General features: G+C 42.7%; 2 protein-coding genes across 8 annotated transcripts in view; one reads left to right on the top strand and one right to left on the bottom strand.

Moving 5' to 3' along the window:
- The window catches only part of pcxb (pyruvate carboxylase b), a 323,320-nt gene that overhangs the window by 85,078 nt on the left and 214,975 nt on the right, over nt 1–23,267 (bottom strand). The window lies entirely within an intron of this gene.
- LOC309703263 (leucine-rich repeat and fibronectin type-III domain-containing protein 4) overlaps nt 1,716–23,267 on the top strand; it is a 37,116-nt gene continuing 15,564 nt past the window's right edge. The window contains exons 1-5 of the mRNA XM_082528002.1: nt 1,716–2,504; nt 3,456–4,265; nt 19,877–20,485; nt 20,574–20,736; nt 22,511–22,681. Of these exons, the coding sequence (XP_082384128.1) occupies nt 19,903–20,485; nt 20,574–20,736; nt 22,511–22,681 (917 nt within the window). The 5' untranslated portion in view covers nt 1,716–2,504; nt 3,456–4,265; nt 19,877–19,902. The remainder of the gene's footprint in view (nt 2,505–3,455; nt 4,266–19,876; nt 20,486–20,573; nt 20,737–22,510; nt 22,682–23,267) is intronic.

Below are 23,267 nucleotides of genomic sequence, written 5' to 3'. Positions count from 1 at the left end.
AAAAAAAAATATATTAAAAAGAAATAAAAAAAAAATCCCGGAACTCAGTAAGAGCTTCATACCTGGAAGGCCAAAATGAATAACTGTGCACACTGTGGAAAAGAGAAACCTGGGAGAACTTCTCCTTATTCTTTCCAGCATGCTGAAGTGAGATATAGAGAAAAAGGTTTTCTAGGCTTGCATGTAGAAATGTAAATGTGAGAGTAGATAACATGCATTAGATATCGCAATATCTCGATGTCCATCTCTCTGTATCAATATCTCGATGTCCATCTCTCTGTATCAATATCTCGATATCCATCTCTCTGTATATAGATATATATCGAGATATCTATAGATAAATAGAGCTCTATCTATAGATATCTATGACAGATATATCGAGAGAGAAATATCTCGATACATCTCCGTCTGTCTGTGTACATTCACTCGCTAATGCAAATATCTAAAGGTATGTGAAATATCTAATCCCATGATAGCAGCTGAATGCATTTAGAAAATGTGAACATGAAGAGCTGATCAAGTTCAACCCGAGCGTCAGAATGAGGAAGAAATGTGATTTAAGTGGCTATCAGTGTGCCATAGTGCTGGTGCCAGACAGGTTGGTCTGAGGATTTCAGAAACTGCTGAACTACTGGGATTTTCCCCACACAACCATCTCTAGGATTTACGGAGGATGGTCGGAAAAGGAGAAAATATCCGGTGAGCAGCAGTTCTCTGGGCAAAAATACCTTGTTGATTCCAGAGGTCAGAGGAGAATGGCCAGACTATCTTAGCTGATGAGAAGGCAACAGTAACTTAAGTATCAGCTCATTATAACCAAGGCTGTAAACAAGCATAACAAATGCAGAAGAGCGTCTCTGAACACAACATGTGGAAGGTTGAAGCAGATCGGCTAAAGCAGCAGCAAAAAAACGACGATGGGCGACACTCTTAAGGTGAGAACAGGAAATTGAGGCTATTATTTACATGGACTCACCAAAATTGGACAACAAAAGAGTGTAAAAATGTTCATGAGCCTCAATCAGCTGTAACATTTGGATGGTCGGGTCACACTTGGACATAAACAGAAAGAAAAGCATGGATCCATCCTGCTTTGTACCAGCGGTTCAGGCTGCTGCTGTAACTGAGCATTGTTTAAACACTACAGCCCACCTGAGTACCTTTGCTGATCATGTCCATCCCTTATGATCAGTGCACCTATCTTCTGACGCCGCTCCCAGTAGGAAGAGACACGGTCACAAACTCAAGTCATCTAAAACTGGAGCTGGAGATTCCCCAACATGGATGTGCAGCTGACAAATCTGCAGCTACTGTGTGATGTCATCATGTCAATATAGACGTAAAATCTCTGAGGGACGTTTCCAGCACTTTTTTAAAAATCTAAGCTGTGAAGAATTGGGCAGCTATAAAGGAACAATGGGGCCAGTAAACTCCAACTCTGTGAAATGTAATGAAACAGAAGACTAATATTAAAGTATCTCAATTTTAATCATATTAGTAGTAAACCGCCTCATTAGTGCTCTTTGACCTTTGGCTTTATAACAAAGACGGGGTCCAGTACAGACACCTAACTGGTGGGAGGGGGCAATGCGTGCCAAATCCTTATTCTGTGCATTTCCTATATATAGAATAACAAATCCCACCAATGGACTAAAAACAACACGGTGCCACATCTACATCTGAGCACACATTTTTCTGAAAGTGCATCCTTTTACTTATTTTAAATTAACTACATTGAGCCAGTGTAGGTCGTTGTCATCACTCTTCTTCCTCATTGTTAGTCTCCCACATTCTCCATCCCCAACTCCTCATCTTGGCTCTTCCTCCTCCTATAGCACATCTTCCGTCTCTTTTCCTCCTTCCTCTCCCCCCACCCCTCTACACCTCAGCCCTGTATTTGTCCTGCTCCTCATCTACATGCCTCTCTCTTGTGCACACACTCTCTCAGTCTGATGCTTGACGCTGCCGGAGACCGATCACAGCGCTTTCCTTTGCTGCTCGATGAGAAACCCACACTTCTTCCCCAGATAAGGACAAAAGAAAAGAAGATGAGATGCAGACAAATGGGAAAAAACAAAATCAAGAGTCAAGTGACTCTGTGGAAGCAGGACAAGTAAAAGAAAGATCCCTTCCTGAGGAGAGAGGAGATTTCTAAAAATACAAGCCAGCTTACTCTCTGGATTCTGTTATTTTCTCTCTCCCTTCTTTGTCCCCTCCTTCATTCAGTACCTGTTCTGTGGGATTAACATGACTTAAAATTCAATCAGCCTACAGCCCTGACGGAAGAGCGACAGAGGAGGCAGACAGAGCGCTGCAGCTGTCGACCGAGTGAGGGGACGACCAACGGGAGAGAGAGAGGCAGACGAAGAGAGAGATACCGACGAGAGAGAGAGAGAGAGAGAGAGATGGGTGTTTTTCCACGGAGCTGAGAGAGCGAAAGCCGCGGAGACTGAGAAATGTGACGGCTTCAGGAGTCATGGTGGTGGAATGATCCGGAAAACGAGGTTAGTAAATACATCTTTTTTTCTCACAGAGGGCAAAACAGGGGTGAAAGATGCTAGATGAAGATGAAAGAACAATGAGACGACTCGAAAAACAGAAAAATAGCTCTACTGTGCTTTTGAAGTAGCAAAGTGCGCACAGGAGGAGAAGAGGGAGAAACTGGAACGAAAAGAAATGAATTGCAGATAATAAAAATTAAATGTAAAAAAAAAAAAAAAAATCCAGTGGGCTTGTAACATACATGTAGCTGCGGCACTAACATATAGATGCACACTGAAAGGAACACACTCGCCGAGAGACACTGACAGAGTGCAAAGATTTAAAGCACGATAATGAGATTGCTTTCTTAAAAGGTGCCGGTTTGATTGACAGGCCAGAGAGTGGAGGCGGGTGGACTTTTGAACCGTCTGACATTCGTGCCACTGATCAATAGACCAGTTGTTTTATTAGGCTCAGTGTGTGTCTGTGCGTGAGATTCGAAGACAGAGCAAGTGAACGGAGAAATGCAGAGGCTGTGCGTGCTTGCAGAGAGTATCGCTGCATGGCTACTTGGATGCGTGCGCCAGCATGTGTAAATGTGTTGCACGACTGTGTGCGTGCTGAGTGCATTTGTGAGCGCAAAAATCATCCATTGCAGCCTACCGAGAAGTGCTAAGAGGGTCTCGGAGCTATCGATTCCCTCTGACTGACAGCTGAGAGATAGAGAGGGAGTGTGGGAAACCGAGGGAGAAAGAAATGAGGGGTGGCAAGTTGAGGAGGGGGCCGTAAGAGAGGCGTGAGTGACAGAAGTTGTGGAAACAGGGAGGTGTGGAGGCATCAGAGGGAAAAGGGAGGTCAGCAGGGTGGAGCAGCGAAAGGCTGATTTATAATTTATGATGCACACAAAAGGAGTTTTCAAAATGGAGCACATGCACAGTACACACTGCATTTACACTACGTCTCTCTCGTTTTAGGTTTTCCAGCCATCTCCCAGGTTACTCCCAAACCACCTTTTCTGCACTTGCCTCCAAGGTCATCAACAAACGGCTAATTCAGCGTGGGAGAACAAATGCAGCAGCGAGTGTAGAAGAGCCCCGAGACACACCGGAGACCGCTCCTGGAAGTGAGGGACAAGAGGAAGGCGTGAAAAGAATCAAAACCGAGCGTGTACAAGAACGAAGAAAGGACCAGATGAATGAATAAAAGAAAAGGGGAGCTGAGAGTGGAGGCAAAAAAAGGAGCAAAGGGAGGGTGATGGAGGAGAGAGGTGGTGAGAAGGGGAGGTGAAGACTACTGCTTGGATTCTTACTTGACTGAACTGCTTGAGACAGAAAAGTTGAACCCAGCCATGAGGAAATCGTATCAAGATGCCATAAATAGGATTTTAAACAAAGTGGATTCCTGGATTTTTTTCAAACCCGAGTCTCTTTTTCGGAATACCGCGCCAGGATTGAGCAAGTAATTCAGGATTTCCCAGGTTTTCTTCATCTATAGAAGCCTAAGAGGATATCGTGGGATTGGAATTTCTCCAACTCTCTGGTTGTCTGACACTGACCTATATCCGTCTCCTTTTGATGTGTGTGGGGATGTGTGAGTGTGGAGTGGAGTAGGACAGGTTTCAGTGCAAGCACACAATAACCTCCCACCCCCCTGTGCTGGCTCAGAATAAGTAGAAACACCTGGGGCAAGATCTGTGCAACACACACACACACAAACACACACACCCTCAAACCAGGATAACATGTGGAGCTGATTCGGATTATAGAGCCGCACAGACGGAAAAGGTAATGTCCATGCAATTCCACACACACACACACACACACACACACACACACACACACGGCAAATCTATATCTGCATGGCTAGCTCTCTTGTGCTGAATCATTGAGTAAATCAATGCAGTGCACACCAGCACTCACTGAACTGGGAACTCAGAGCTCTGTGCCCCTCTCCCTCTCTCTCCCACACACACACACACACACGACTACAAAATGAACAAAAGTGCATTCAGAAGTTAGAAGTAGTGTCAAATCTACCACTTGGCACCAATTTTAAACTTTTCTTATCATCCTTGTATTCTTTTCACATCCTTTTTCACTCTACCCTCCCATTGAGAATCTGTGTGTGTCTGAGTGTCAGCCAGCCGTCTTGCATCACATTACCTACTAGGTGTGTCTCAGCTTGGCTTTCATCACCTTTCCTTTATGTAATCTCACCTGGCGTGCTGTGTGTGTCTGTGGGGTTGACTGTGTGTCTGTGGTGTCAGCAGCAGCAGCCTAAGCAGCACAGATCCGTACTAACCTCCCTTCGTTTGGGGCTTTTTACGTAAGCTTTGCCTGCGTGCGCACACAAACGCGCAGATTTGGCACACTGACACGGGAGATCAGACAGACTGGACAGACAAGGATAAGAGGGCAATGAGAAAGAAACGGAGAAGGGAGAGAGGGTAAATAGTGATGTGCGGAGATGGAAAAAGGAAAGGGAGGGGTGGCACATGATAGTGGTGGTGGGTATTGAAGGCTAAGAGAGGTCAGATGGAAGGATGGCAGAGGGTGAGTTATAATCAGTGACAGACTGTCATGTGACAAGGAAAAAACAATGAGTGGAAGAAGTAGGGAAGGATACACAGTGACGTGATGAAGGTCTTATGGTAACAGTGAAAAAGCAAAGAAATGGAAGGATCAAGATGAGCACAGTGTTGTATAATCGAAATTTTTAGAAGCAAGAAACTACATTAAAATGAAGGCAGTGGGGGGAAAAAAGACCTGAGATGAGTGACTAGATAATAAAGTTAGAAAGAGACACATCCAGGCTAGAATACATGAATGAGGATTGACTGGGTAGGAATTAAAAATAGAAAAACAGATGAGAAGAAATAATTAACAGTGACAGATGGTCATCATTATGTTGCTTTCTACTGTTACCATTGGCTACAATTAGCCTTGCATGGCCCCAAAAACTCTGTTAAAGATCACTAACACCAGTAATGAACTATTTGGAGATATAACTAGGAGGGGAATACAACGTACCATAGGGCTTTTCCATGTAAAAAGACGAGCCAATTATCGAGTACCGGCTTATAGGAAGTGAAAAATCTACCTTAGAGGAAGATTAATTATCCCAGAAACAAACGAGATTCAGCTTAAAACAATACGGCACATGTGAACAATAAGCTTTCTGAATAACCAAGACAGGGCTCATTATTTGCTCCGTTGATAGTTTACAGTTTTGACTCCCGCTTTGAACGGGGGCACAGCTAATGCAGAAGAAATGACGACTAACTCCTTTTGAAGTGCAACAAAGAGGCTGTTTGGTTTCTATTAAATCATCAATCTATAATTGGCTCTGCTCTCCTGCTACTGAGTTTCATAAGAATACAGAGCAGGTAAGTGTCATTTGACTCAAACAGTGAAATAAAAGCAGAATAAAAGAACAATTTCTCAATTATGTTGTTAATGCTCCACGTGGCATCTTGTTACCGATGGTGCCTGCCCGTCATTCTCAGGCAACAGTAAGGCAGGTGAACAGATGGGGCACTTACTGTTCAAAATACAAGACTTGCCAAGATAAACAAACCAAATGTGTGTGTATATTATATTATATATATTTATTAACTGATGGGTTACCGGGCAGTGTTGGTTGTGTGCTAGTTAGTGTGATCTAGCTCAAACAACATGCAAATCCAGACATTTTTGCAGTATGAACTGCATCTGGCCTGTGAATTAAGACTAGGCTGGGTGATTATAATTATACTAGCATACTACAAGTCTGATATGCTAATAATTACATTAAACTTGCTCTCATGCATTTTTTAATCTTTAGAAATGGTAAAAATACCCCAGAAAAGCCAGCTAAACGTAGATTAGAGCCCATTACTAAATACTTATGCACACCACTTCAATATAGCAAAAAGTCAAACTTGGTTATGGTGACAGGACAGTAGCTGGTCGCGGGGCGAGGCCTCACTGAACAGCTGATTAATGAACAAAGAGCCAAAAGGAGGATGAGGGACCCAAATAAGTGGAAAAGTCATGAACATTAATGATAATTACATGAAACAAAAAAAAAGGCACGATTAAACATCAAAGATCATAACCTATGATGGATGTAGGATGTCCCACACCTGCTTGATTTAACCAACTTTCCATCAAGGAGAGAAGTGGAAAGTTTGAAACCCTGAAACAAGGGAAACGCGGTTACTGTCAGGAGGATGGCACTTGATGGATGAATGGACGAAAGAGGGGATGACAAACGGTGAAGGGAGAGACGTGAAAAGCTGAGCTGTTAAGGAATAGTGGGAGGATCAAAGGATGAGGCATCAGGCCGCTGTCGGGATCAGGGATCAGAGCGGCAGATGATGGACAGAGAGGTACAGAACGATAGTGTGATGAAGAGGCGTAATTACAACACTGTTTAAGATAGGGAGGAACACTCGGAGGATGTAGAGAGACTGAGTAATGAAGAATGAAAAGGCGAGCGATGACACTTGAGAGGTAGATGATAAGAGAGCGTGGGGATAAGGGAATAGAGGAATAACAATGTCTGAGAAGAAAAACTGCACTAATAAAACAGAGACACAAGGAGGAGGGGGTGTGTGAACGAATGGAATCAATCCGATGGGACTGAATGATAAAAGATTGAGTAATTAGACAGTTGGTAGTCGAACGTAGATTTGTAGGATGTAATGATAGCAACGAAAGGATGACAAAAAAAAAGGATGAAAGTCAAAAGATGTCAAATGACGGAAGGAAGTGTGAAGATAAAAGTAGAGAATGATTGAAGGAGCAAAAGAAAGTTACCAAGAGGTTACCCGTAAAGAGGTGGAAGGAGCGAGCAAACGTGCTGTACAGAAAGTAAGGAAAGACACGGGGATGAAAGTATGAGTAATTAAACTGTTGACAGTCTGTTTAGGCACAGCAGGTGCCTGATGAGCAGAACAAACCGTAACCACGGCAACCACTGGAGACAGATGGAGGGGTGGGTTTTGGGGACGGAGATATCCAGGAGATGGGAGAAATGGGGGAAAGTCGAGTGTGAACGTGAGGAAACTTGGGGGAGGGGTTAAGTGTGGGGTCGGAGATGTGGTGGAAATTAAGACTTCACGCAGCAATCGTATTTAAAGAGAAGTAGAAACTACAGCTAGAGACGAACACTGTTATCTGTGCTCTCTTCATCCAGTTCTGTGTTTTATTCTGCCACAGAACGATCTCTTATCCTTCTAGAGATTAGAGAACATGATGAGCACACCTCCATTATCAAAAAGCAGCTACGCTGAACTTGATGTCCTTTGTAGTGGCAAAACACACTGCAAATATAAGATGGTCAGGTCAGTGTGCTCCAACAAGCTCCATCAGGCCTGACCCATTTAGTCCTGACCAAAACAGTGAGCAACAAAGAGAAGGGTCAGCTCAAAAATCACATAAAGGACACACACAAAGGAGAAACACGAATTAGAAAACAATAATAAAATTTATGGTTTCTGCAGCGTTTTATAAACACCTAGAACTAGAGCCAATGAGTCCCAGCAGAATTTTGCAAATTAAGATTAGGAATTAACCCGCGTATCTGTGAAAGATTAGTCCACTCTAGCTAATACTGATCCAAATCTATGAAACTAAATGAGAAAATTAGGTTTATGTAATGTGATTCAGCTATGCAGACTGAGAATTGCTAACAAAATTTCACAGAGTACTTTTAAACTTATCAGGCTAACTTGCTAATCCTGCTTTGTGAAAACCCCCTCTAGAGATGGAGGAAGAGAGCAGATGGATTTACAGGAACAGCACAAAACTTTGATGTGTTCAATCCCATCAAAACTTTTCTCCAACGAGCCTAAAATGCAAGATGTTATGACCCCATTTAAACCTTTTATCGCATGTTCAGTCTGTAAAAAGGCAGAAAAAGAGTAGGAAATATGGGGTCATACTTCCAAAGCCTAAGCGGTTTGGCATTCTTGCTGGATAAATGACTGTTGATTGTCCCAGCACTATACCATACCAAGACAAATCAAAGGTGCCCTTCAATCTGTCAGGTCCACTGACTGATATTCTGGGTGCATTTACTCATCGATGATTGATTTTGGGCTTTTCGTGAGTTTAAAACCAAGAACTGAAAAAGAAAGTCTGGGCTTTTAAAGCACCGTCAGAGTCTTTTAGACTGCTGAGATGCACATTCTTCACATCGAGTTTAAATCCAAGCCAGACAAAGGCAAACATCATGATCATCAGTTTGGAAGTATGTCCCACAATTCTGCCAAACACGCTGGGAACAGCTTCCTGCCAAACCAGCACTACGTCTTCAGTTCACATGTGTTTGTCTGCATTACAAATATCACCAACAGATGCAGTTGGTTGTAGATGTTCAAGTGAATCATGGTGCAGAATGCAGCGTGGGTGATGACTATCAGAAGGAACCGGCTTGTACTTAGTTGGAAACACTTAAGTCTCACAGCAAAGCACGCAGCATTTCTGCATGTATCAGCACTGCTAAGCATTAGAATATGAGACGCAGTAATCAACAAACTCAAGGGAAACCAGTTTCCCCTGCAGGCTCATTGCAGTGCAGCCTTGTTTTGTCTGCATTAGTATCACACACTGGGGGGAAAAAAGCTCTTTGTGGTGAGTTACATTGCAAGTTGTGATTCATAACAGCTAAAAGTGGCTTCAGATCAAACGCGCCTGATGCTAACGAGACTCGAGCAAGGAATCGCTTATATGCTACATGCTACATTTATGCCTCCTTCTGATTCTACTTGTGCTACCCATCTCTTATCACTGGCCTTTTGTCTTTCCTCATTTAAGTTCCCTTGGTTCAGAGAGGGCCATGAGAAAGATGGGTGACCACTAGAGCAATATAGAAAATCGAATGAGATAAAATAGAAAAAGGGTAGAAAAAGGAACAAACACATTAGTGAAGACAGTTTATTTTTTATAGAAGTGTGCGCCTGTGTGGAAGTGTGTGTGCGCCCGTCTGTGCAGCATTAATCAATACATCCATCACTGTGATGCAGAGGCCTGGCTGGCATGTCACTGACCTACTGTGCTGGATGCAGAACGCTGATTGGGTAACTGTTCTCTTACTCAGGATTTCCCCTCACTGAGCTGAAAAGCCTGCTGAATCACCAAACTGCCACATGCATACACACACACGCGCGCGCTTTTCCACCAAGCTGCATCCCGTGGCGTCAGCCAATCAGGGTCCATATAATTGGCGCTGCAGGGTGTCTGACTGGTGGGGATGTTGACAGATCAGCAGTGGTGTGTTGGCACATCATTTGTAGACTTGTATTTGTACTGAATTTGTGGTTGATTAGCCTTATCGACGTAAACACGCACAGGTGCACACGCACAAAAGCATCCATTGATAATATGGTGCTGAAAGGCTGACATTAGGTTGGAGTTCGGATGGAAAGGCAATCAGATAACGAGCAGTCATCTGCTTATAGAGAAATAAGCGCCAAAACAGGTCAATAAGGGACAATGAAGCTGAGCTTGAAAGTTAGAGAGACGAAGATGAAGAAAGAGCATCAGAAGGATTAAAAAAAATAAAAACAGGACAGGAAAATGCAAGCACATTATGTTCACGGTGAGTGGCAGGTCAGCTATTTTACACCACTTACATTACTGTGTGTCTGCAGGCAAATTTGTGGATGTAAACATAACCATATTTAAGTGGGTGCAAGTTTAGAAGTTCAAGAATGTGACTGTGAAGAAAAATAAACTAGGATTAGAAACTGAAGCAAGAGTTTCTCCTGGGTGACCCCTCTGTCTGCAAACTCAAATGCACACAATCAACCTTCACTAAAATCTTACAAATCAAGAAAGAGAATATCTACTGGTACCAGACTTAAGGGTAATAGGTGTCACACCACAGGTTAAGTCACTAATATTTAACAGCACATCACAATTAGAATATGGGAGCATTTTTTAGAAGCAGATAGCCAGATGAGCACAATAAATTTGAAGAATCTTTAACTTGCTTTCATCTACAATAAGGTGTTGAATGAGGAACATGCGTATGTTCACGTCCCTGTGAACATACGTGAACAGTATGTTGTTTTTCAGACCTTAAAAACACCTTTCTCAACTTTAAAAGTGACAACTTGGTCGCTGCAGAACAAAGCAAAGATTTCACAACCTCCTGCTTTAATTTTCAAGTTTCACATGTGATGAGCTCGAGGCTCTTGACATCATGCAGCCATTTAATCCATCCTTTCCCCTAACGACCCCACTGATGTCATGTGACATCAGCAGCCTGCACTTGTTTTAACCTCGGCACGCTCGCACAAAGTGCTTTGCAGTGCGTTTCTCTTTCACCCACCTCCATGCATCTTGAAGTTCAGTGCCTTGCCCAAGGTCACATTTGTCAAAGCGTATGTGGCCATGTCTCAAACAACCAACTGTGCAATTAGTGGCCAACCCACTCTGCTACAAGAACCGTGTCCGCCCCGCAGTCCGTGTGATTCAATCACGGAGAAGTCTTAAAGAATGGCTCGTGGATGCCAACTGATGCAAACACAATTTCCTTCACAATCAGCGCAATATGGAATAGCATCAATGAGCATGTGGAAACACAGAGAGCGTCAGCTATTAATTACATGATTTTATTGGCTTACTTATTGTCATTGTGGAATTTAATTAGATCCTACTATGCTATTGCCATCTGGAGTAACAAGTCATCAAAAGAGAAAAGCATTGAGCTGCTTCCCCCTATCAGCAGTATGACAGCTATCCTCCACAATGAAAAATTATTACTCTCCAAGTAGAAAAGACACTCTGGCACAGCAATGTAACCAAGTTATTTTCAGTGCTTTATGTCCCTTATTTGCTCAGCTGTCCCCGTGATCCAGCTGCTGAATCCATCTGTAAGATGTATAGAAAGAGACTGCTAGCATTTACAAAAGGATGTTCAAAACATAATGTTGAAGTCCTGCTTTGCATTCTGAGTGACAATGAAGCATTACAACGATTAAGAAAACCTCCCCGCGAAAAGAAATGCACACACAACACAAGCTGTGCTGGTACACTTCTATAATGGCCACAAATACCAGTAGGAAGAAAGTTCAGGCGGTGTATACGAGAGTTACATAACAAATCATAACGGCACCACTCCCCGTCCCTCTGTGCCAATGAAGTGCCAAAGAAAATCACTGTCACCTCTGTTGTTTGCCAATTCAATTTACCTCCCAGAAAATATAATCCCCAAGCTGTGCAGTTGTGTGGGCTTTCCAAGGGGAGGAAACTAAATTACAAACCCTCAGCAAATAATGGGTTATTGGCTGCCACAGTTATAACAACCTTAATGGTAATGACACTGTTAGAGAACTGGAAAGAAAGCCTCCAAAGCTATATGTTCATTTGATTGATGGAAGAGGAACAAAATAGCCAGATGGAGGTGCACATATGTGAGCCGTGACACCAAGTAGAGGCCTACTCGTTGCTGTGGTTCATCACGTCAGGTTTTCCTGCTCAGCCTCTCCGTGGTTCACCAATTCACAGCCAGCGCCAAATCAGAACAGCAGGGTTAACACCTGGTTTTTGGGATGTCTGGCACATCCTGCAGCCGAGCGCTTCCACATATTGCACGAAGGGAGGTCTGGCCACTGTGACAGCCACACTTCAAAAAGAATCACAGGTAACCGAGGTGGTTCAACTTTTATGACTTTTTAAGCAGTTTTTAACAAGCCACTCCAAGTTCATTAAAGACTGGGTTGCTTATCTATGCAAAGCTGATGCGAAGTGGCAGCTTTTATAAAGCCAAACTTCAAAGACTCCATCAATATTGCCATTTTTTTTCCTACTCCAAACACAGTGAGCGGAGAACAAGCAGAGTGGGTTGCTTTCTCTTAAGTGTTGCCATGTTTAAAGATTAGATAGTTTCAAGAGCTCCTGGCTTTTCATAAGGTACAGTAGCCAAAAGCACCCTACAACGCTAGAATCTCTCAGATCAAACACTCGTGTCTTCAAATTTTGTACAAATAAGAGTAAAAGCTCTTCAGACTGCTTAAGAAAAATCGCCAAAACCACCAGAGTTTTTATGATCTTCATGCAAGAACTGTGAAATGTGCCTCAGTGAGACAAAAACAAGGATAATATATGAGCCACTTAGTACATAAACTGATGGGAAATTTCACAGGAATGAAAAAACAAATAATTGAACCAAAAACCCAAATGAAAACACGTTAAATATCTGGCTATGAGACGTTCCAGGAATAGAAACAATTATTGAAATCTTCCAAACAGGAAGGATTCCAACAGGAATTAGTGAGAGTGGGTATTGCATACAGATGAATATACGAGTACGTACACACACATTCATTTCTTCCTCTTTCAAATACAACAGAGGCTTGGGAGGAATTAGTTGAGTCGAGTATTTCATAAGTAGTGTATTATTTTGGAGTGCCACTGTGAAGAGACTGCAGTCTTTTTATTTTAAAGAGAACACACTTCACTTCTTTCACTCCTACTATTTACCTCAGGGGTTCTGTGAGCTTTCTTTCCTCCCCATCAGTACCCCCATCTGTATGGCAAAAAGATGAAAAGACCGAAAAAGGACTCCACACAAACGAGCATGTTTTTGTTCTTTCTTGAGAGGCCCATGCTTGACACAAAGATTAGGATTACACTGTAACTCCTGTTTGAAAGATAATGATCTTCACACTTCTCAGTCAGCCAAAGACCTGAAACAAATCTAAAGTTGGAGCGTTTGTAATCATCTCATTTTCTTTTGGGACAGCAGCCCGTAGTTTGCTTAGTTGGGTTACTAAATTCTACTCCTACAACAACAAAACAGCATTTAGAGAGGAAACAAAAAGACTACTTTCACATACTTGGCCTTTACTTTTAATTTTCTGACCTCAAGATGTGGTGCTTTAAATGTCCCATCCCAACTTATCTGTAATCTTCTTGACCACTAACCTCGTCACTCCTCCTTACCTCATCGCCTTTCACTCCCACTTCTCCCACCACTATCGTGACGGCGATGACATACAGAGTCGTTTTTAGCAGCTCTCCCTTCCTCTAATCAAATCCCGTCTTCCCTCCCTCATCCCTCTCTCTGACAGTGATGGATGGCGGCCTTCACCCGTTTATCGCCTTTACATATTTCTCTGCCCATCCGCTTAACGACACGCATTCACACACAATGACTTCATCCCCCTTTCTCTCCATTTTCCTCAAACTCTCCTCTTCCATCCCACTTTTCCTCCGCTCGTCACACAACTGGCTTCATTTTATCCCATCTTGCACCCTTCCCCCCTCCATCTTATGTACTCCATTTTTTTTTGCTTCCCACTTTCACTGTATTTCATGCTTTAGTCTCTCCTTACCTCTGCATTTGTTGTTTTTTTCCATATCCAATACCGTTACCCCGTCCCTGTGCTTTCTATACATACTAAAGAGGACCAAGTACGACAGAGGAGCGATAGTATCAAAAGGATGAGTGGGCTTACAGTACACACGAGTGCTGCAAGAAGAGGCTACGTGGGTGTTCTTTTGTTCCTTGCCTAGAGAGAGTGTGTGTCTATGTGTCGGCCTCCCTATAATTATGATTGTGTGGGAAGACTGTTTTGGTATGCTCGCAGTTGTTTCTGTATGCAAGTGCTCACCTAATATGAAGGGCCTGGATTATGAGTAAGAGTGCATGCTAGAAAGCCTTAGTGTAACCGAAAAAGAATTTGAATGCGAGCGAATGAAAGGCTGCCTCCATATTTGATCTCTGCATTTATGCTAGCGGAGCTTTTGCGTACTGTAACATCAAACAATGCAGCAGAGCTCAAGTGCATGCCAGCCATATGAATAGACAGTCAAATGATGCCGCTTTAAAACTTTCCATTCATTTCTACCTCCAAACTAAACGCCTTGCAGTCCAGCATTAACTGCTTAGTGGCAACGCGATGTCTGGCTGTCAGTGATTTCTGACTGAAGCCTGTTGGGACACCTATTCACAGCCCAATAAGATCTGTGGATTACCGTGCTTGTGATAAGTGGCTTCTGAGAGCAAATACAAATCCCCTTGTTTATAAACATTGCAACATTCCCTAAGTCGATTATGGGCTAATGGCATTTGCGAGTGCCAAAGTGGATTCGCGCACACACGCCAATCTGCAGATTTGGAAATATAATCACAAACCTACATGTGCAAACACACAGACACACATGGATTTTATTAACATTATTAATAGTGGCTGGCATTTAAAAGGCCCCGACATTAATAATGATCCACAGAAACCAAGGACAACAATGGACCAAGTGCATTAGGTCCAACATGTGAAAAACAAACTTCAAACAGACGCATTAGAGCTTTTACCACAAGTCATGCCTTAAGCTTATTTTACTTTGCATGGGTTCGGGTTCAACAGTATCACAGAAAAAACACATAATGAAAATTCATCATTTTAAAGCCATTAGTGGCAACGCATTCAGCAGTGTTTGTCCTCACTAAGAGAAGCGGCACCCTCCAGGGCTTGTGGTGGGTGTTAAAACTGAAGCTTGCTGGAGTTGGGGTGAGGTCAGGTTCAGTCTCTTGGCACCGAGTTGTGCTCCAGAGCAGAGGGTACAGAGTAGATCCTTCCATAGATGCTTTTAGCTCATGTTCTCACTCTCACTTTATGCAGCCTTTTTTGCTCTCGTCAACAGTCTGTTTCCTGCTCTCTGGACAGCTATGGGTTCACGCAGGGTCGTGCAAGAAGAGATTTCCCAAAATAGAGTAAAAAAAAAAAACAAAAACACCTGCAAACAACAGATATGGTACACAAGCCTAAGAGCTTGGATGAGCTAGCAAATACACATGTACCTTCATATTAATAGTCTGTTGTTCATACTCCTCTTTGTCTAGTTTCCGGCGCATTTTTGTGCTCTTCTCTGTGATTTATTTCTTAATCATTAATCTTTTATCGACTGACCTCCTTGACTTTTTTTTTTTGTCCCAAAAAGTGTCAAGTAGGCTTTGTCCCAGTGGGCTTTTGTCCTTATTGCTATATACTGCGATGTCTTGTGCCTGAGCGAGAGTGCAAAAAAGTGTGGGTGTGTTTGTGTTGACACACATAAGTGTGTCCCCGGCTTATTGCAAATTCAGCAGCAAACTCTTAAGAGCACAAGAAGACTTCCTAAGTGCAGACAAGTGTCACATTAATTCACAAACAGGAACACGCACTAGACATGCATGGTGGGAGTTCATGTCTACAACCGTATATAGCAAGTGCAGATACTTACCTAGCTTATTTCAGTTACTGCACGCGCACACATGCCGTACTATAGCTTTCTGAGGCATCGGTACAAAGCGTTAGATAAGAATTTATTGATTCCCAGAGGGGAAAATCCAGTGTTACAAGAGTGTCACACACACAGACCAAAGAGACAAGGAAAGATAAGAGGGGGGAAGAACTGGAATCAAAAAAAGCTATATATTTGTATAACAGATGAACAGAGATAAATATCAGGCAAAAGCTATTTTCAACTAGTGGTTAAAAACTGAAAAAGTTAAGGTTAAGGCATTGCTGTAGGTTACATTATACGCAAGTGACAGTTACCCGATAGAACCAGGTAAGATTAGAAATGTAGGAAGTTGATTTGAGGGATTTATAAGCTGTGGCAAACATCTGAGTTGTATCATTTCAAACAAGAGGATTTGTTGAGTTTCACATCTGAAGATGTAATCTGGGTACCTTTTTGTGTGCAGATTTTGGAATCACAAATAAGAATGGGTCACCAGAGGTGTACTGGCTAAGGTCCAAAGGAGACTTTCTCAAATACAGTCAACTGTATGTCCTACACCGACTGTCACTAAAGGGAACACATGAATCAGAAGAAACACTCATCCTAGGCTGGAAGCAGCTATTAAATGCCATAGTGCATCAGGCATACTGCTGTGTCACTCTTTATTTTTTGCATAAATATGAAATTTAAAGAAAACTCCTCACAATTTAAAAAACTTAAAGTATTTACTTATTGGATTAACATGTTTACTACTTGCATCTTTATCACTGTTAAAGAGGGAAAAAGATGCAATGAGAGCATGGAAGAAGAAAAGAGTGAAAGAAAAAGAGCGAGAGTAAATGAATGGGACAGGGTGCTATCTATCTCTTTGGCTCTGATCGATCAGCAGCTGAGCAGATCAGTTACATCCAACTTGTGTGCCAGAAAGCTTCAATACTGCACTGCTCTGGTTGTAAATGAGATCTCCTCCATAACAGAGGAAGAGCACCAAATGAAGGAGAGAGTGAGACGCTGAGTGAGCAAGAAGAAAGAGAAATGACAGTTTGGGAGGGGAAGAAAGAAATCAAGAGAAAGCAGATGGAGAGAAGAGATGAGTGGGAAAGTTAGATAAATGAAGGGAGGGAGGAGAGAAATAGCGAGGAGGGAGGGAGGGAGCCTCTGAGACAGGCAGGGTGCAGCATATAATCATGTGTGGTTTGCAGGATCAGAGGGTGTGTGTTTGCATGTGTGGATAGTTTGTGACTGAAAGTTAGAGCAGCACTGGCAAGGAGACATGGAGGGCAGCAGAATCAGCAAGCGATAGGGAGACGAGACAAAATGACAGAGGAAGTGCTGCCGGAGAAGGTGGTGAGGTAGTGCTGTGACTGATAACATTGTCGTACTTGGGTTGCCTCAAGGGCAGACAAGACGGAGAGAAAGGAAAAAGAGGGAATGAGACATAAAGAAAGAAAATGTGGTAATTTACAGAATAGCCAGAGGCAGAAAGATGGAAGGTGAGCAAGGATGTAGAAACAGGATAGGCAAAGATAACAAGGAAGACAACTGCAGGGAGAGGATAGAAGATGAGGAAACAAAGCCCGATCCCTGGAAATAGAGAAAGAAGAGGAGCGGTACAGTAAGAGAGAGGTGTGGGAGTGGACAGTGTGGGCAGGGAGGACACGAGGAGAAGGCTTTCACAAGGAGAAGAGGAGACAGAAGGTGGAAATTAAAAACAGAGTGAGAGTAAGGCCAGGAGAGTTATTAGATGACTGAGAAGAGCTAAGCAACGAGAGTAGAGGAGGAAAAAATGAATGAGACAGACAAAGGTCAAATGACGGTGTGGAGACAGATGCAGGACGCACAACAGAGGACTGCACGAGCATTACTGACATTCAGCATGCCGCAGGCAAACCAAGTGTTAGCAAAGCGTGGGGTAAAGCTGGTTTAGCGCCGATCGTATGAAGACACCACCTGACATTAGGGCTTTTCAGGGAACATGGCGGAGAAGACACATTTTTATGCAGTATTACACTTTGCCAGAGTATTGTCACATTTTAGTATGCATGGCTCCACAGGAGTGCAGGAGCAGTCGACTTCCAGCATCAACCTGCCCCAGGGACTGGCTGTCACTGCAGGCTTCCGTGCCTTTGTCCTCCTCCCCACGCTCCCACCATCCCACTCTCTCCTGCTGCAAGCATTTTCATCCTTCCTTTTCTTTTTTTTTGAAAATGATGACACTAGACATAAGGAAATAACAATCCCTGATATCATTGCTAAGCTGGAGAGCATCTTGGGAGTTTTATTTTTAGGCTGGGTTGAAAACGGTACAGAGTTCCTGGTAGTCATTGCAGCTTCCCAGAACAACCAAGAGGCACTCAAGTAGCAAAAAGCAATGTTTTCTAACTCTGCAGTCTATTGACGTACAACTGAACGGCTTGATGGGATGGGCAGAAAACCGGGCTCATGCCCAAACTGCATTGCTCTTGATAACTAATATCTCATTGGTTTAATGTGCTGCCCAAGCATCATGCTTCAACAGGAAACGCAGGATATTAAAGCAGCAATGGAACCATTCAATAAAGCAAAAAAGTAGTTCTTGCGTGATCTATACCACCTTTTTCATTCCTTCCCCTCAGCTTTTACCGAGAACATTTGAGATCCCAAGATTAAAAAAAAAAAAGTATATTCATTTCAGGCACTATAGTTCTCATCTTCTCATTTACTCAATACAAAGTTATCATTCAAAAAGGAGACAGTGTAGCCTGGTCTAATATAGAGCTCACATTTTGGAAGCAGACCAAAACTACCATGTAGCAGTCTTGCTATCCGAGCTAGATTGCAAACGCTCCTCTAGTTTCAGGCAAAAAGAGTAAAGCCAGAATCTAATGGAAAATATTGAGCCGCAATTTGCGTCAACCTGTAAAGCCATCGTGATGCATAGTTATGCCTGGTCATTACTCAAAGTATTGGGTTGCACATACTGTATATCACCGTGTAATCATCACACTCTAGTTTCTGCACTGTCAGTTTACAGATTGCTTCATATGAAAATATCCCCATCGTTCTTCAGTTTTTGTGTCCGTCCGTGACTCACCATCTCATCTCCCCTCATCGCATCTCTGACTGTTATCAACCATCTCTGTCACTCTTTCTGCATCTAGGCTACAGTTGCTATAACAACTATTAGGCATGGCAATCAGTGGCTGTGACTCACTCCTATACCTTATCACTAAGCCACAATGTGTGCATTTACTGGCAAGATAAAGGCAGAGGGATGCCATTTCAAAGCCACAACACAAACAGAAGTCAGATGTCAGAGACACAGTGTATACGTTTTGAGTGCCTTTATTCACAAATAACCAGAATTAGCATGACATTTGTTTATATGTTCTGATAGGGTTTTCCAGAGATGCTTATCATGTTTGCAAGTATTTGTAACAGTGTGTGCCCAAGTGTAACCTGATGAATCAGAGCTTGTTGGGGTTTTTTTTGCTTTAAAATAGTGACTGAATTATGGATCCTCTCCATACATTTAAAAAAAACAAGGCTGCAGAGTAGAACGACTTGCTTCTAGTACGACTGTACTGCCATACATACTGTATGTGTGAGACTTACAATGGGACCCTGGTGTGTTTAGTACTATGCCAGGCTTACCAACACCTGCATTGTGCTTTATTTGAGCTTTGCTGTGGAATCCAGGCTGATGGGCTGCTGCTGACCCAATTTGATTCCCTGACCCATAGTGTTAAGAAAGGGTCCTATGATATAACAATAATCCACTCTAACATGTTTCTAGGTAACTGTTACTATGGGGACTGGCTGTGTTCAGTCTTTTGGGATGCTGTTGCTAGGCAATAAGCTACAGTGGCAAAGAGGTAGACAGGACAGAATATACATGTAAGCCAATTAAAAAAAAAAAAAAAAAAAGCACACAGCAAGGGAGGCAACCATTTTTCAATACAGATTTTTTTAATGCTACAAAGCACCATGTAGGCACTAGTGTGAAGTGGTACTTGTTTAGAAGAGGCCTTGACCCACACAGGTATGGATGTGTGTAAAGCAAGCCCTTGCTTCACTTCTGTCTAGTCAGAGTAGGTGGAAGACAAAAAAACCAGACACACACATAGAAATACGACCAACTGTATGAGTTTAAAAACTATGTCTAATCTTTTCCCCCCCATCTGTTCTCTTTTTCTCTCCAGGTCTGTGAACAGCCAGGCGTTCTACCATGCCTGTCCCCCCACCCTTCAATCCCCGCAGACAAAAACACCTACCCCACACACACCACCCCGAAGACAGAGCAGAGGGCTCCGACTTCCCCTCCCTCTTCCCTCTGCCCAGTCTGTCCGTCTCTCTTCTGTCCCCTCTTTTTGTTTCATCTCTGTCAACTTCCTCCCATCTCATCCACTGCGCCTGTCCCAGGACTGCAAAGAGAACCCTCCCGGACTCTGTCCCTTTCCCAGTCTTTCACTGGCTGACTTTGGTCACATGCTGCCTGCTTCCTTCTCTAATTGGAGCAGGGGAGACGTGGGGTGTGGTCTCGGCCTGTCCTTTCCACTGCGTGTGTCGAAACCTTTCGGAGTCACTGAGCACGCTCTGTGCCGACAAAGGCCTCCTGTTCGTCCCACCGCATGTTGACCGGCGGACAGTTGAGCTGCGACTGGCCGATAACTTTATAACAGAAGTGGGCGGAAATGATTTTGTCAACATGACCGGATTGGTTGATCTGACACTGTCAAGGAACACCATCCACCTTATTAGACCAATGGCCTTTGCTGACCTGGAGAGTCTACGCTCTCTGCATCTGGATGGTGAGCAGTTATTTTATTCTCAGTGTTCAAGACTTGAATCAAATACACTACTTAAACGTGTTTTTAACCCGTTTATTGTTTTATCCAGGTAATCGCTTGACAATACTCGGACCTAGAGACCTTGCAGGTTTGGTCAATCTGCAGCACCTGATTGTCAACAACAACCAGCTGATCAAGGTCTCCGTGCAGGCTTTCGATGACTTCTTGCTCACACTGGAAGACCTCGACTTATCTTACAATAACCTCAGGAGGTGAGTTTTTGCTTTTGTTGGGTATCACCCACGTGCACAGCACATCCAAGCCACAGACATTGTTCTTTAAGCAGAAATCATCAAAAATGGGGCCTGGAGCCAGACTTGCAACGTTTAAAAACGGCAGTGAAGTCCGTTGTTGATAGAGTTTCTCACTAAATTACTCCAAAAACTTGTACGTGTGAAGGTTTTGTGCCTTTCCACTGATCTCTCAATTGTTCATATGACGGTAAACTCAATGAATTAAGAAAAATAAACTATGAGATTATTTTTCTTGCAATATTTCAGGATGTTCATCCTCCTTGTAAATAGGTCATTCTTAAATAGATAGTATTTAACAAGAATACTTTATTTTGCACATTTTGAAGACATATCTCACATGGGTTTATGGTTACAAGTTTAAGTTTTAGGAAAACACCTTGTGCTACACAACTTAAAGGGGAAAAGAACCATATACTGTTGTTTTTCTTAGGCTGCATACAGTGGACTGAACGTGGCCCATGAACTAAATTGAGTTTGACATCCTTTGTGTCAAACTCAATTTAATTCATGAGCCAGCATACACTGACACACCCGTCTCTGTCAGTGTATCCTGCACACAAAATTTACACACAAATGCACAATGAAAACACTTGGCATATGAGGCAACGAGGAGAAGAAAGGGAAAGAAAAATGAAAGTCAATTTTGATGAGGTTCTAATTTTCTTTCACTTCGTCTGAGCTCACTCCACTGCCACCGTGTACACTGTTATAGCTGCTCTATACAGCTGAGTGCAGGGTGCAGTATTCTTCTCGTGTCTATTTAGGACAATAGGGATTCAGGGTTACTTTCCATTCCTCTGGTCTAAATGATAAGTCAGAACAATGATGATATTCTCTTTTAGACCTCTATTCTCTTCCTAGTGTCCCTCTGTGCTGATAAATTCAGCAGCATTGGGCTGTCAGTTCTGATTAAGATGTTTCATTTGTCTCCTCTAAAGCAGCTCTTTGGCCTTTCTCCAACCTCTAAAACCATAATCTAAACCATAAACATGGTCTAATTAACTATGCCTGGCACTTCTTTCCTCTTTCAGGCCTGTTGTCTAATCAAACTATTGTACAGATAAATGGAGGCCACCTGCTGTAACCATCAATGTTTACCAAATTGTTTTTGTAACTGATTAAAATCACTGAATACGTTTATTTAGTCAACTACAAAAAGAAAAGCATGCTTTGCACCCAATGAACTTTCTTACTCAACAGCAAGGTGATTGTAAAGTTCAGTTCGGTGAACCTGGACACAAAAAAAGGTTAAAATCAGCAGGGCTGGTGTGACTGACGCCAAAAAATAAATGCTTCGTATTTTTCCTATTTTGCTAGTTCCAGACATTTCATTTGGATTCACTAATTGGTCCAAAACAGGGAATGACAGCACTAATGGAATACTAAATGACTACAGCAATGGGTCACAGATGGGACTTGGGGAAACCCAGATAGAGCAAAAGATTCAGAAGGAAAACAAGCATCTGTTGTTGTTGTCCGCCATTGTTGTCACTATTAATTCATCGTTGCATATTTGTTCTCTGACGAGTAAGAAGAAATTACCCAGAGAACAACAAATGAACTGTGGATCTATCGGTGCTACAATCACATCCTTTAATAAAGTGGTCTCAAGAGGTGGATCTGTCTTTAGAGCTGCTGTTACTCCATCTTCACACTGCATGATCAATCTCACTACAAAGTTTACCAATTCAATAAATCTCACATTAGCCGTTGTTCTTTTTTATATCTACAGGGTACCATGGGAGTCCATTCAGAACATGGCCAGTCTGCACACACTAAACCTGGACCATAACCTGATAGATCACATAGCGGAAGGAGTCTTTGGAGAGCTGTATAAGCTTGCAAGGCTGGATATGACCTCCAACAGGCTCCGAACCCTGCCTCCTGATCCTCTCTTTGCAAGGTAGCTCTTAAGCTTCAACTTTTATGTTTCCCTCAGAAGTAGCTTAGTAGAAACATCCTGTTGCAGACGCCACAAAGCTACCAGTGTGTGTGTTTTTAGCAGGGTGCTTTCTGGCACAGAAAAAGAAGAAAGACAATGCTGGTGTGCTGGCATTCGGTAAATTCTTTAGTCAACATTTACTTTTATGCTATTTATGTGCCACCACAAATTCTCACCACTTCGCTGACTCAAACATATTTCAAGTTTTGAAATAGTGATGGCGAGTTATATGACGGTTATAAATAGAAGTACGCACTCATTGTAAAGCTGTCAGCTGTGCTCCAACTAATGTGGAAATCAAAGTCCAGCTGTGACACAGCTTTGGTCAACTGGAACTCAGTGGGACTGACATTTCTGTCAAATCAACCGTATGAGGTGTTGCACTGACACGATTTCTAACTCGCCTGTCTAAGGACTACGTTGCACGCTATGACAGACCATAGTGTGCAAGATCATAACAACTGACCAGTGCTTTGATTAGTAATAGAGACATTTCAGCTCAGGCCACCTTTTAAAAACAAGTTAAAATGATCTCTTTAATCATAAC

The sequence above is a fragment of the Aulonocara stuartgranti genome (genome assembly GCF_965226115.1).
Source record: "Aulonocara stuartgranti genome assembly, chromosome: 3".
In the NCBI taxonomy this organism is placed as follows: domain Eukaryota; kingdom Metazoa; phylum Chordata; class Actinopteri; order Cichliformes; family Cichlidae; genus Aulonocara; species Aulonocara stuartgranti.
Note: the sequence above shows the minus strand (reverse complement) of the source record. Positions and strands in the feature narration are given on the sequence as shown.